Source organism: Glycine max, chromosome 4 (assembly GCF_000004515.6).
Source record: "Glycine max cultivar Williams 82 chromosome 4, Glycine_max_v4.0, whole genome shotgun sequence".
NCBI classification, from domain to species: domain Eukaryota; kingdom Viridiplantae; phylum Streptophyta; class Magnoliopsida; order Fabales; family Fabaceae; genus Glycine; species Glycine max.
The window spans coordinates 38493760-38509326 of NC_016091.4; the positions used below are offsets into that span (position 1 = coordinate 38493760).

At 33.5% G+C, this 15567-nt stretch overlaps 1 protein-coding gene and 1 pseudogene across 3 annotated transcripts; one reads left to right on the forward strand and one right to left on the reverse strand.

Moving 5' to 3' along the window:
* Window positions 1-263: 263 nt before the first annotated feature.
* Window positions 264-2714, forward strand: LOC100780434 (COBRA-like protein 4). Of its 2 annotated transcripts, XM_041014604.1 has the most exons (7): window positions 264-294; window positions 410-511; window positions 672-751; window positions 929-1385; window positions 1648-1795; window positions 1898-2190; window positions 2286-2714. In XM_041014604.1, the coding sequence occupies exons 2-7, from the start codon at window positions 412-414 to the stop codon at window positions 2582-2584; spliced, it is 1377 nt and encodes a 458-aa protein (XP_040870538.1). In that variant the 5' UTR covers window positions 264-294; window positions 410-411; the 3' UTR covers window positions 2585-2714. The 2 variants fall into 2 exon arrangements, with proteins under 2 accessions (XP_040870538.1, XP_003522282.2); XM_003522234.4 differs by lacking the exon at window positions 264-294 and having other exon boundaries at window positions 339-511.
* A 1739-nt stretch (window positions 2715-4453) lies between these two features.
* Window positions 4454-8242, reverse strand: LOC100785813 (protein COBRA-like; annotated as a pseudogene). Its single transcript, XR_001387978.2, has 6 exons — window positions 7900-8242; window positions 7020-7099; window positions 6171-6627; window positions 5603-5759; window positions 5185-5462; window positions 4454-5091 (listed from the first exon to the last, which is right to left on the reverse strand). The product of XR_001387978.2 is annotated as a protein COBRA-like (transcript).
* Between the last annotated feature and the right edge of the window lie 7325 nt (window positions 8243-15567).

A 15567-nucleotide genomic window follows, 5' to 3' on the forward strand; every position in this document is an offset into this window, starting at 1 on the left:
TTGATGTATAACCCCAGACACGAACTATATTCAGATGAATAACTATTTTAAGATGTAATGATTATTCCTCTAAGAGAATAATAATAATAATTTGAAGCAAGTGGTTTCATGAACGAAAAGTAAGTGAAAACTGGCTACCCCATGATGTGTCCTGAGCAAACATAAAAATTGCCTATGTTTGTTTAAACACGTAGATATTGGAGGAGATCTAGCTGCAAGCATGCAATTGATAAGAGAGATGCAGACAGAACATTTCTTATGAAGATGGTATCACAAGGACCTAACAACTACTAGGTGATAACATATCCAACCAGTTCATAATATCTTGTCATAAATACATTAGTACATTTGCTCTCTAGCATGTTGGGTGCCACACTAGGCCTAGTGATTCTGTTTACTTCATCTTCAGGCATGGAATTTGTTAACGGTAAACAGCAGCCAAAGAGCACATTTACATGCTTGAAGTTGGTTGCCTTAATTGCTCTATACCTCGTCTTAATTTCTCCAGCAGGTAAATTACATGCCCATATATATGTACAAAACGTGGCAAACTAGTGTTGTGGATATATACACACATATATATATATACACACACACACACATATATATATATATATATATAGACTTGTTGCTCATGGAATCATTCTAACTTATTTATATTGTGCTTGTAGAATCATTTGATCCGTTGGATCCAACCGGGAACGTGACAATAAGATGGGATATAATGTCCTGGACATCAGATGGTTATTTGGTAACTTCGAAACTCTCATAATTTAAATGGATTTTTTGTTGTGATAAATTGAAATTATGAATATCAAAAGGTCCCCAGAAAATAGAAATTGCTGGCCTTATGTGATTCACAAAGAATGCTCACATTATACTCCGCTCAAACCGATCAATATGTTATGATTGTACTGAATTTTGTTAGGCCACTGTGACATTGTTTAACTTCCAACTATACCGCAATATTATGAATCCTGGGTGGACACTAGGGTGGACATGGGCAAAGAAGGAAATAATCTGGGCCATGATGGGAGCTCAAGCCACAGAACAAGGAGATTGTGCAAAGTTCAAGTTGAAGATTCCTCATAGCTGCAAGAGGAACCCTCAAGTGGTTGACTTGCTACCTGGAGCTCCTTTTAACACGCAGTTCACAAACTGCTGCAAGGGTGGTGTGCTTACATCTTGGGGGCAGAACCCTTCAGGTGCAGTCTCAGCATTTCAGATAGGTGTTGGCCTCTCTGGCACCTCTAACAAGACAGTCAAATTGCCCAAAAACTTCAAATTGCTAGGACCAGGACCAGGATACTCATGTGGCCCAGCCAAGATTGTTCCATCCACTGCCATCCTCACAGAAGATCGTAGGCGAAAAATGCAAGCACTGAGTATGTGCATACCATACTAATTCCCTCCATTCACTATATATCTCTCTATGACTTTAAGGTTACCATTGCATTGCTAGTATTTACATTGAGTTTATTTTCATGCATTGACAGTTTAAAATCTTTACAATATCAACTAATTAGAAATCATCCTAGATATAGCATTTAAAGTTAGTATATGATTGAATGATAGTGTAAAACAACCTTTAACTGTTAATTTGCTAATTAAATTCTTTCATGATTCTATTTATGGTTTTCTATGCAGTGTCCTGGAATGTGACATGCACGTACTCACAGTTTCTTGCCTCCAAGAATCCAAGCTGTTGTGTTTCTTTGTCATCTTTCTACAGTGACAAAGTCACAGGTTGCCCACCTTGTGCTTGTGGTTGTCAAAATAACGATACTTGTGTCACGTAAGCCACCCTTGTAATTTTACATTACATTAGTCTTTTCTCCTCCTAATTAGTATTAGTAATGACATACAATTTTGATACCTTATTATGATGGACATGCAGGAAAGATTCAAAGATCCTGCAACAGAATGTCACGTCACCTCACCAAAAATCAGACATCACACTCACACCAAAACCATTATTACAATGCACACACCACCTGTGTCATGTCAGGGTGCACTGGCATTTGAAAGACAACTATAAGGACTATTGGCGTGTCAAGATTGCCATCATCAACTTCAACTATCGGTTGAATTTCACCGATTGGTCTCTTGTTGTGCAGCACCCTAATCTCAATAATGTCACCCAAGTCTACAGCTTTGAATACATGCCACTTCTTCCCTATGAATCCACAAGTGAGTTCTTTGAAATGGACTCCAAAAGGTTGAATCTTAGAGCTCCTTAAAGAGGTTTTTCTTAACCCTGTGCTTTCTGACTTGTGTATATGCAGATGACACAGGCATGTTCTATGGTTTGAAATATTACAATGATCTGTTGATGGAAGCTGGGCCTAAAGGGAATGTGCAGTCTGAGGTGCTCATGAAGAAGGACAAGAACACATTTACTCTCAAGCAGGGATGGGCATTTCCTAGGAGGGTCTACTTCAATGGTGATGAATGTATGCTGCCACCTCCTGATTCATATCCTATGCTGCCAAACTCTGCCCATAAACTACCAACAACTATTACATTGATGGCAGCCTATGTGGTTTTTACATTATTCTTTCATTTGGTTGTAACACTTTTTTGAGGTATAAGAGCGGCTATATGCTTACATCTTAGAGTGATGAGTTAGTTGGCAGATATGCACAATGGAATTTCTTGTGAACTCTTGTATATATATCTGATATATATTCACTCAAAGAAAAATGTTTCAGACACATCATTAAAAACTTCTATTTTAAAAGTAACATTTTCTCTTGGGGTTTGTTTTTTAATTAGAAGAATAAAGAAGGAGACAGTGTTAGGAATTTCCACATCGTCTGTCTTAGTTCTTGGGGTGCAGCTTATATATCTGTTGGAAAACTTCACTTAGTGCCAATTGGTTTTAAGATGAAATCTAACATGGTATCAGAGCCTATAGTCCATCTTAGTTCTTTCTTATTCTAGTAGGTTCGTCTGTATTGACAGGCATCTGTGGAGGGGGGTATTAGAAAGTCCCACATCGCCTGTCTCAGTTCTTGGGGTGCCTAACAGACAGGTGATTTGAGTCCTACAAATACTTCCTGCGGAGTATATGGAGTGAATAGGCAATTTAGTCCCTGAGATTGTACCTATTTTGCATATTAGTCCCTAACTTAATATTAAATTCAAAATAGTCTCTATCTTTGCATAAGTGTTGCAAAATAGTCCTTCCGTTAAATTTTAAAGTAACGCCGTCAGTGAGGTCAATTTTAGTGCTACGTGGACTATCCACGTGGCACTAAAGGATGACGTGGCATGACAGGTGGACGTGTCTGATGTCACGTCATTTGATGATAACAAAACGAGTAAATAGGCAATTTAGTCCCTGACTTTGTACCCCTATTGCATATTAGTTCCTAACTTAATGAAAAATTCAAAATAGTCCCTATCTTTTACATAAGTATTGCAAAATAGTCCTTCCGTTAAATTTTAAAGTAATGTTGTTAGTAAGGTCAATTTCAGTGTCACGTCATTTGATGATGATAGAATGAGTGACTTCTTCAAATTTGATGGTTTTGAACCAATTGAGGCATATATACGAAAAAGAATTCACACACACTTGCACAAATAAAAAGAACCAAAAATCCACAGCAACAACCTTATCTCTGTAGCTGTCAACACCAACGGGCGAGGTCTGCATAACCATTCTTTTTTCCTCTTTTTTTTTTTACTTCAATTACCATCAATGTATCATTCTGGGTTCTGATTTTTGTGTGTTTTGAATAGGAAGAGAAAAAACCAGAGGAAAACAAAAGTGGAGGAGAAAAAAGCAAATGAAGAAGAAAATAAAGAAGAAGAGAAAAAAACCAGAGAAATCAAAATATGACAAGGAATCCAAGGAGGAATCTGCGCTGCCAGAAATCGTGCTAGGCACAACCTTTGCAATGCATGGACACTTTAAGCATTATTTCTGGCATCTTTTAAGTTAGGGACTATATTTACAACACTTATGCAAAAGATAGGGATTATTTTGAATTTTTCATTAAGTTAAGGACTAATATGCAATAGGGGTACAAAGTCAGGGACTAAATTACCTATTTACTCGTTTTGTTATCATCAAATGACATGGCATCAGGCACGTCCACGTGTCATGCCACGTCATCCTTTAGTGCCACGTGGATAGTCCACGTGGCACTAAAATTGACCTCACTAACGGCGTTACTTTAAAATTTAACGGAAGGACTATTTTGCAACACTTATGCAAAGATAGAGACTATTTTGAATTTAATATTAAGTTAGGGACTAATATGTAAAATGGGTACAATCTCAGGGACTAAATTGCCTATTCACTCGGAATATATGTGCAAATCAATTTTCCTTTATATATTCAAAACACTATTTTTTTATGAATAGTACTTTTTACATGTCTGATAAAACCATCTGCTTGATTTTGTGGTTGCGAAAATGGGAAATGAGTATACATATGATTAACAAATGACTTCAAAAGCAGCAAGTGCTACCTAGAATTTCTTGGATTCATGATTTCAAGGATAAAACAATCAAATTGGATATTCTATAAGCTTAAAAATATAATCATCCAATCGAGTGACTTAAAATAATTATACAACTCAGGCTAAAAAGATGTGTTACATGGGGGGTAAAATTCTATCCCCAGGATGATAAAGGACAGAATTCTTGTGGCATGCATTTATGCATCTGTGACACTTTTTATTGCTTCAGTGACAGCTTCTATGCATTCCTGACAATGGGGTTGACTTCAGCTTTAAAAAGCTTGTGCAGAAGAGAAAGGTACACTACTCCAAAAGAGTAGATGGTATCTCTATGATTGATTCAATAAGATTAACAAAGAAGCTAAAGTGACTATGACTGTACTTAGTAAAGAGAAAACTAGTTTAGAACTTGCATTTGGAAGCCAGGGGTAGGCATCTGGAGGAGGCATAACACAGTTATCCCCATTGAAATAAATCCTTCTAGGGAAGGCCCATCCCTTATCAAATGTGAAGGTTGATTTGTCTTTTCTAAGTAAGATTTCTGACTGAACATTACCAAGAGATCCAGCTGAAGAAAGAAAATCATTGTAGAACTTGACTCCCCACAGCATACTTGTATCATCTGTAAAACCATTTCGCAAATCAATAACATAAGAATTGGGGTATTTTCTTCACAAGATCATCTAGGAATGTGACTATGAAAGATAGAACTTACTCAAGCCCTCATAGGGTGTTAGTGACTTGTAATTAAAACTGAAGAGCTGGGTAATATTATCTAAATTAGGATGCTGCACAACAAGGTTCCATTGTGAATAGTTCATTCTGTAATTGAAATTTGTGATTGTGATCTTGACCCTCCAGTACTCTTTGTAATTTAGCTTCACATGCCAATGCACTCGAATAGGACACATATGGCTTGTACACTGGACTAGAGGCGTGTTTGCAGCTTTGCCAGATGATGATACAACTGAATCTAAATGTGGGGAATTTGGACTGCAAGACATTCAGAAAAACAAATCATAAGAATGGGGAAATGATGACAAAAGTTACTTTGGAGCATACTTTGGCAAACTACTAGACACAAAAAAAAAGACAGTTTCAAATATCTATGAAAAGATAAATTGGAGACTTACTCTACACAGCTGCCAGGTTCTGTTTTGTTTCGGCAACCACAGGTGCAGGTTGGGCAGTTTACAACGGTGTCATTATAGAAGGATGAGAGGGAAACACAGCAACTTGGTGTCTTTTGAGCCAGGAATTGAGAATAAGTGCAGGTAATATTCCAGGTCACTGCCACAAAATATGCAGGTTAAGTACAAAAGAATCTAGAATTTGGATTTCATACTCTTAACTCTTCTGAACAATGGACAAAACATAAATTACTATTCATAGAACATCACAACTAATTATGCTCGATAAAAATTTAAATCCATTTCATTAACAAAGGCAATGTTGCCATCATAAAAAGAATTGGAAAAGACACGTTGAAAGTGAAAAACATGGGAAGAAAATGGACTGCCATAACTTGAAAATTGATGTTTACAAGGAACTTCAGTTTTGTAAGTTATTTCAATTAATATAACAAAGGCTAATATGCACATATCTTATATCTAGATGTTTGCATTATCAAGAAAGTTTAGAAAAGACAAATGAATATGTAAACAATTTTGATTAATTCAATGTAACTTTCATCTAACTTACTCATGGCTTGAGTGGTTCTCCTCTTGTCATTGGTAATAAATACAGTTGGTTTTCCAACTTTGGCAGGACCACAAGTATAGCCAGGTCCCGGTGCTTTGAGGGTGAAATTTTTAGGCATTTTGACCGTTCTATTTGTTGTTCCGGCAGAACCAACACTAACCTGGAAAGAACTTACTGCAGTGCTGGCGTCCTGACCCCATGAATTTAGGACACCCCCTTTGCAACAATTTGCAATCTGCTGGTTGTAAGGAGTTCCTGGCAGCAAATCCACAACTGTAGGGTCCTTCTTACAACAATGTGGAATGCCTGCTTTGAACTTTGAACAGTCCCCTTGCTCTGTGGTTTGCGCTCCCATCATGCTCCAAATCACTTCCTTTTTAGCCCATGTCCACCCTAATGACCATCCGGGGGCCTGAATGTGGCGATATTGTTGAAAGTTGTACATTGTCACAACAGCCTGCTCAAGCCATGCAAGAAGGTTCATTATGCTTTTAAGAAACAGGAAAAGATCGTATAAGCTACAATATATTTCATTGACATTTGAATCTAAAAGAAATAGAAAACAATTGGGTTGTTGATCCTTTGACATGTGAAGTTATTCATTATTTCAGTGCAAGTGATGGTGAATACAATAAGTTAAAAGAATAATCACCAATTAAACCATGTTAAAATTTACCCAATCAGAAACCTTTTAAGTCCTGTTCAAACAAATTATGTACATCTAAGAAGATCCATCAAGCTAAAAAGAAGTATAGTCTTACATAGTTCTTATTGATTCCATAAATATTTTCCAAGGCACATGTCATATTTGAGTACTTGATGCACATTAAGAAATTTGTGGTCACTTACAACATAGCCATCTGGGGTCCAGCTAATGACATCCCATTTGATTGTTATATTTCCGGTTGGATCAAGCGGATCATAGGCTTCTGCAAATGAACAAGAAAAAAATATTGATGAATTTTGAATTAATCTTTATGGAGTAAAACTTATAACAAATCAGAGCTCTATTTTTCTCACTCAATTGCTTCCCAGATGGAATTAGAGAACCAAACAGATATAGTAAAATATAAAATAAAAAGAATGTAATTTATATTCATGTGCAACCTCACACTTTCTCCAGCTTCAATAAAGAAACAGTTAGGACTTAAGAGCCTATACTTTTTCTTATTTTCATTTTCCCTCTTCGTTTTAAAGATTTTGAAGAGAGATTTATTATTACATCCAAATAATAACAAAAAATAAAGAAACTGTTAACTTATCTAAATTAGTTATCATATCCATTAATGGGTGTAACTGTATGAATCTACAGCTCTACTGCTATAAACCAAATCACTATGCAACAGCTAAGTATTTAAATTTAAATTTAAATAAAAATACATTCAAAAAGAAATACATTGATTCCTTCTTGCACTTTCTGCTTTGATCAGTGAAAATGCCAAACAAAAAACTATGAACCGACAGAAAAAAAGTGAGGATCCAAATTGACTTCAAGGATATTATTGTTAGAACAATAACAAACCAGCATCCACCCATGACCCATCTATTCAAATCTAGAGATCAATGCAAGTTGCCTTCAACCTCCTTAATAACAATTCTATCAAAAGAGCCAGACCTTTTTAGAAAATGGAAAATGGGAACTCATTAAATCATAGAAGCAGAACAAGAAAAGTATCAGAGTTGTAGGAACTAAAATTGAGCTCAATGGAAACAATGAGACAGCCAATACCTGTAGAAGAGAAAGTGGAGAAAGAAAACAGTAACAGGAGCAAGACTGCTGCAAAGGCACCACGAGGGACAACAGATCCAATGGCAGGTAACATGGTATGTTTCATTTCTTGGTGCAGATTTTCTATGACAATGCAGCTCAAGTTCAAGATCTGCACCAAAAAAGGAGAGAGAGCAAACAGAGGTTTAGGCCTCTCAGCTCTCTAGTTCCATCACAAAGCAGAAGCTTTGGTTTTGAAATGAACTTAGAGTGTTATGAAACACCATGTAGTCAGTCACTGACTTTATTGTGTAACTGTAAGCAAAACTAGTGGGAAGATCTGCTAGATACATTTAACACCAAATATCAAGAATGCCCTTATATTGAGAGTTAGTTTTTGAGTCCAATAAGGTATTATTTATTCAGAGTTAGGTGTCTATCTTTTTCATTTACCCCGGATTTCGTGATTAATCACATAATTATATTTTTTAATTAGAAATTATTTAAATTAATTTTAAAAATAATATATTTGTTATTATATGCATACATTTGTTTCATCTTAATTTTAATTGTTAAATTTTTGAATCAAATGTTCTATAAAAAAAATGTATTACTATCATGTCATTGGTTTGAATAAAATTGAATTTTATAAATCTTGAATTAGAGTCTTATGAAAGCAAAATTCATGGGTGTAATAAAGACTCTTGTTAATCATAAAATCAGATTAAAAAAAATTAATTATCAATAAAATTAGGTGATTTTTTTCCATCTTATCCACTTTTACTTTCGTTCTCATTTTCCGTTTTCCATTTTTTTTGGTACCAACAAAATTTGCACTCCTTAGATTTTGTAGTAAATAACATATTATTATGAACCACTATGGTCGCCCAGTGCAAAAGTTTGAGTAGTATATGTGAAATCTTATATTTAAATCTCAATGTGATCATTGTAGACCAAAAATAACATTATTATTAATATTTGTCGATGTTTATAATATTTTCCATCCTTAATACATCCTTACAAACGTCAAACTAAAATCATAATTAAGAAAATTATTTACTACTCGCACCACCAACATGCCCTATTAAATCAGAATATTGATTACCAAGCGGTTTGAGGTTTTCAAATGCCAGCTAATAGTATACTTATAATTGAAGATCAATGTTGGTGGAACTTTAAATTTGGAAACGCGTTATTTAGGGATATTATGACTACTCAAGTCATGGTGTGTTATTTAGGGATATTATGGGAATAACGAAAGATACCGACAGAGAGAGGAACATGTGAAGTAAAGACACAAAGTGCGTGGGCTTAAATTAAACAGGAAAAGTTCAAAAACTCTCCTTAACCTTGTCTGTGATCACTGCTCTGTGAGGTGTTACATATTTCTACACTTCTACAACTTATTCTCACGGTTGATCTATTCCCCACACTTATTAATGGGATAACTAAGCTATTAATGGGATACTAGCTAGCTATGTTTTTTGTTTTTTGTTTTTTGTTTTTTGTTTTTTGTGAACATTATTTGATGACCCCATCCCGTGTTAAGCAATGATTCAATATCACTCAAGTACGGAGCACATTTAAATGACGATTTGTTATATCAATTAGTTATTATTTTTAATACTTTTGTCTAAATTGTGACAAATACATGTTTCTTTTCAATATACAAATAGCTCGTAGGACAACTAAGATTTATATTCATCGTCGTAAAGATAACGCTAAATATCACGTGAAAGCCAGAAATGTGTTGGTTTTAAAAATTGATAATTTTTTCGTATTTGTTTGATTTATATGTTTGAGGCATTTTAATTGTGAAAGAATAGTCGGGTAAGGATTTCACAAGAGTTAATATTCCTCAGCTGTCACTACTCACTCGTATATGATACGTAATTAGTTTGTAATTTTGTATAAACCAGAGCAGATTAACGTTACTTTGCTTTCTTCACATTAAATACGAAATTGAAAAACCATGAATGGAAACACATTGTCTTCTCTTTGCGGTCTTTTTTTTGGGGTCAGCCTCTCCCTCCTTCAAGCTAGGAAGGGTAAAAGAAAGATAAAATGTGTTTTTGATATCCTAAAATTTTTTAAATTTGATTTTAATTTTTCAAAATATTTTGTCTTATTTCTATCTCTAGACTCTAATTTTAAAAAATATTTCACTTTTTAGTTAGGTGTAAGCGGATCCAAAGAATCCACTTAATCCAATTAGATTTTTGTGTATTGAATTGAGTTATTGAATTGGATTGATTTTAGTTTGATGAAGCTAATTAAAATTGAATTGAATGATGGATTTAGAATTTTGAACCCGACCAAAATTCAATCCAACCCACATATAATTAAATTACTAATATAGAAATTCTAAACTAACCACACATATACATTATTTAACTTAAAATAGTATATTGTTTTTTAGTTTATTTTTTTCTGTTTATTTTAAGCTAATATATTATTTTATAAATGGTATTATTAGTATATATTTATGGTTGATATCTTTTTGTTTATTATATGAATAGCACAATATTTTATGATTATTGATTTTTTAAAATAGTCTGACTATTTTGTCAAAAAAAAAAATCCAAGTTTGAGAATATTTTAATTTTTTTTCAAGACTTAAAAATATGAATTCAATCCAATTATAGTTGGATTGGGTTGACAAATAAAAAAAGATAAATCCAACACAACTCAATCTAATTAAATTTATTTGGATTGAATTAAAAAAATAGATAAAATTTAACACAATTTAGGCCACTTACCCCTACTTTTTGTCCTAAAAGTAGTTATAATTAATACTCATGATAGTTATAAAATGTCAGAAAATACACTTTGAAGATCAAAAGTGAAGTATTTTTAAATTATCTACACGAAAATAGAACAAGTATTTTTCTTGGAGAGTTAAAAAAATTTAGAGGGATAAAAACCTATTTTAAACCAAAAAAGAAAAAGGAAGAAAGAGCCACGTCAATAGGAGAATTACAAGAGATATTAATGCTAAGTCTTGAAGTGGAAGACTCTATTGATTGTCACTTGAATATATTTGTGAGAATGGTGAAATTTGGGCTACATCATTCCAACTTTATTGAAGTTGAAGAATCATGATTTTGTTGTGATTTTGTTGTAGGGAAAATTTGCAATACAATAGAATCGTGATTTCGTTGTGTAACAAAAATTGCAACAGTTGCAAATAATGTAATAAACAAATTCAAAAAAAAAAACCAGTTTTTTCTGTTGATTTTATAGGACAATGGATTGGAATACTTTTATATTTGATGAGGTTACAATTCTAATTAAATGGAAAAATATGGATGATGGAAGCCAAGGTTTCTTTTACCAATATGACCTTTTATATGGAACTGAGTCTAATGATACTAGTTTGGGAAATGTAATGATGAAAATGTGGGTGGTGATGACATTGATATGCAATTGTAATAACCTAACTATTCATATTTTTCTAGTTATTTCATGATTGATAAGGTATATTTATTGACTTTTATATGTTTGTGTTTTGTGAAGCCTTGTATTTTGTTACTAAATAATTTTTTTTTTATTCTTTTAGGTTTTTTAAGAGCACAATGATTTGTTAAATTGGACTCAACATGTGGGAAAGGAGCATGGGTTTGTGGTTGTGATTCAAAAGTTAGAAATAAGTAAAAAGAACATATGTTGTAATGGTTGCGAAAATAGAGGAAATAAGTACAAACAAAACAAAGACAACTTAGTGCACAAGACCACCGGAATAAAAAATGTGGATGTCCTTTTAAATTAAAAGGGAGGTTTGTGAGAACCATAAGATGAAAACTTATTGTATAATGTGATTTTCATAATCATAAAGTGATTGCAAAATTGTTTTTTCATTCATATGATGGTCATTTAAGCAGTGAAGAAAACTATGGTTAACCAATTGACCAAAAACATGATGAAGTCTGGTCAAATTTGTTAACAATCAAAAATCAAGATCAGGAAAATGTAAGCACCATCAAAACCATATACAATGAACATCAAAAATACCACCGCAACCAAAGGGGTCGAAGAACGAAAATATAATATCTCATGAAGTTGATAGAACGCGACAAATATGTTTACTAGTTTAGACGGTCTGACAATGAACATATCACCAGAGATATGTTGTGGGTACTTCCAGATTCCATCAAACTACTGAATTCATTTTCAATAGTGTTGATTTTTTATACAACTTACAAGACAAACAAATATCATCTTCCGCTATTGAAAATTGTTAGTATCACTTCAACAAACATGACTTTTGTTGTTGCCTCTACTTATTTCAATTCTGAGAGAACGAATAATTTTGAATGGGCTTTAAGTAAGATGAAAGGATTATTTGTGAAAGATGATGTGTTGTCTCAGCTTATTGTCACTGATATGGATCTTGTTTTGATGAATGCATTCGAGACTTTGTTTCCTTCTTTAACCAACTTGTTATGTTTATTCTACATTACAAAGAATGTCAATGCAAAATGCAAAATCCACGTGTATAAGGATGAAGAGTGAGAAAATGCCATGGATGCTTAGGAACTATTGTTGCAATGTCTGGATGAAAAATCATATAATGAATGCTTGAAAAGCTTCTCAAACTAGTGCACACATTTTAAAGTATTTGTTGACAATGTCCATTATACATAGTTAAAACCTTTTAAGGAGAAGTTTGTACAAGCATGGGCTAATCAGGTCATGCATCTTGGAAACAGAACAACAAATAAGTGCATAAATTCATTAAATTGCTTAATTACTTTGACGTTGATTATTTTTATTATTAAAGAATTTTTTACATTACAATTTGTTGCATAACAAGGTTGAAAGGACACATGCGAGATTGAAGAGGTTGCTTTGTGATAGCATGAAAGATTTGTGTAGTTGTTGTGATGCAATGAAAAATGTGTTTATATTGCAAAACACGTTGATTAAGGCTTTGTTTCATCAAAGCATAAATGTGGTTGAGCACAGGTTTAATACCTCGATTGATAAGCCACTTTTTGAGTGATATTTTGTGTGATTTTTTGTGCCATTTTTTGCTTGCATTTTTTTAATAGAACTCACGTTGGGACACTAGTTTTGTATTGCAGAAGTGCAACCGCAACCGCTCAATTAAGTGAAAGAGTTGGAAATTACACAATTTTATGAAAATTTGAAGACTCTATATATACACTTAATCATTGCCATGGTAAGCAACACAGGCACAATAAAGTTATAATAGCCCTCCAGAACATCATCAAGATCTAACAACGGCCGTGGTAAAATCACCACGGTCGTGATCAATTCATGAGGGTCGTGGTCAATCAAGAGGGGCATAATCAATCCATAATGGCACAAAGCTTCAACATCACTTTCAATCAATGTCGTGGTGGATTCTCCATGGCCATGGTGGATTCATCATGGCTGGAGTGTGCCTTTTCATGTAGATATCTTTAAGAAGCTATACATAAGTCTCTAGGCTTTGTAAAAAATGATTCTAAGATTTATTCTTATCTTTTTACGAATATGAGAGAACCTTGAGGGCTTTTGAAAGCTAAAGAGTGTGGACAATGCCGCTAGGACAAGATTATTTTTCCTGCTTATTGGTATGTCTATTTTATATAGGATTGCTAGTTTTGCATTGATCATGAGCAACTAGTCCCCTAGTCTGGGGATTATGATGTAGTTGTCCATTTGTACCCTTCTCCTTGTTCTTAATGGAATTTCTCACTGTTTTATGTTAATTAATTATCTTCCTTATTTTACTATTTATTTGGAACTGATAATTCTAATACTCAATCGATTGCATAGTAGTGATCATCTGCATGTAATTAGTATATCTAGGTAGAGAATGTTTTGCACCAAATTGCATGATCAAACTGTTTGGGTAATCTTCGATAGATTAGTTAATCTTTAATTAATCATCCTTAGAATTTATTTTATCCCTTGACTTAAATTGATAGATCCATGATCATTGGGGTCTTTATTTAAGGTAAAGAGCATTTTTTGACCTTTGATCATAGACTTTAGTTGATTTTGGAAATTGGTAATTAACTGGGGAACGAATTTCATTAGGACTGAGATTGAGGAAAAATTGATACTAGTGATTCATAACCCCTTTTCATTCTTATCATCACTCAAACCTCTATTTACATTCATTTATTTTCTTTCTTATAAAAAAACAAAACCATTAATGTTAGGCCTGGACAATCCATTAACCACTAGAAGACCTACAACACCTTAGATTTTGATGTTTACAAAAGTATAAATTATTGATGAACTTATGAGTTGTTATTAAGTATGCAGGACAATCTTCATAAAAGAACTCACTCGATATTATATCAACATTTACACCTCTAGTAAGTCATGTCCATACTTGCAATGGAAAACAATTTTATTAAGATATATTCAGCGTCCAACTCACTATTAAAACAATCGAGTTTACTTAGTGAAAACTAGTGTCTTCACACTGAGTTTTCCTTTGTTACGACCATTGGACTTTAAATCACTTATACACTTATTTTATATTCTCATAAGTAACTTCCAATAAGGTACTAAAGGTCTATGTTCGCCACAAAGGGAAGTGCTCAATCTTATTTTCGTTTGCCTCTCTTTATTTAAATTACTAACATTTGAAATTTAAGGAAATGACAAAATAGAAGAGAATGGAAGGTTTTTGTAGAATATTCCTTAAAGGTCACTTTCATTGTGGAAAATGACCACATGCACCTGTTTGTACCTTTATTCTTATCCTCGTGATTCAAAGCGAGCCACGTGTTGCACCTCTAACTGTGAGACAATTTTCATATCAAGGCTCACGATTGATCCTGTAACGGGATCCTTCACTGAAGTCTATAAAAGGCTTTTCTCCTTCAAAATCAAATGTAGAAAAGCAATCAAGTGAAAAACGAGCACAAGTTCTCTAAAGCGAAACTCTACACAATTAAGTGGACGATATACTCAGTACTTAATCTTCTCCACTCTTTGCTAAGCAAAGTTATTTGTATTCAAGCTTAACTGTCTATTCACTCTTCAAGAGTTGTTGAATCATTGTATTCATTCAAACTTTTTTTTGTGAAAGTCAGGCTTAGTGTTAAATAATACTTGGGTTGTCTCAAATTCAGGGAGAATCTAAGGGTGTGCCAAAAGTGAAAAAGAGAATGCTTCTATAGTCAGGTGTGGTAGAAAAAAATACTTGTTTGGAACCAAAGTTTTGATTAGTAGAACCCTTTACGGTTGCATAAAGGAGAACTGGACATAACTTTGTTTGAGTGAACCAGTATAAATCAAGTATTTCTACATCTCTCTCAAGTGATTTTATTGAGTATTCTCTTATGTTGATTTTGGCACTAACTTTACAACAAGTGTTTCTCTAAAAAGCCTTTGTGAAAATATTATCTTGATATTACTGAACGACTATATTTTGTTTTCATCAACCTTGTTTTTCTCATTAGTGGATGACTCCTTTATTTCTATCTTTCAAAGCCTGCGATTAAAGTCATTATTTGCTAAAAAGTTATTATCTTTGATTAACACACTATTAAAATCCCCTTCTAGTGTGATTGTTGTTCTTTCAATAAAAATATTTAAATTCTCTTTTAAATCATTTCTACTGTTAGTTTAATAAACTTGACTAATTGGAAATACAACTAGTCCTTTGGGTTTGATATCCATATTTCGAGTCCATTATTACTATTGTGTAGGGTATACTTATCT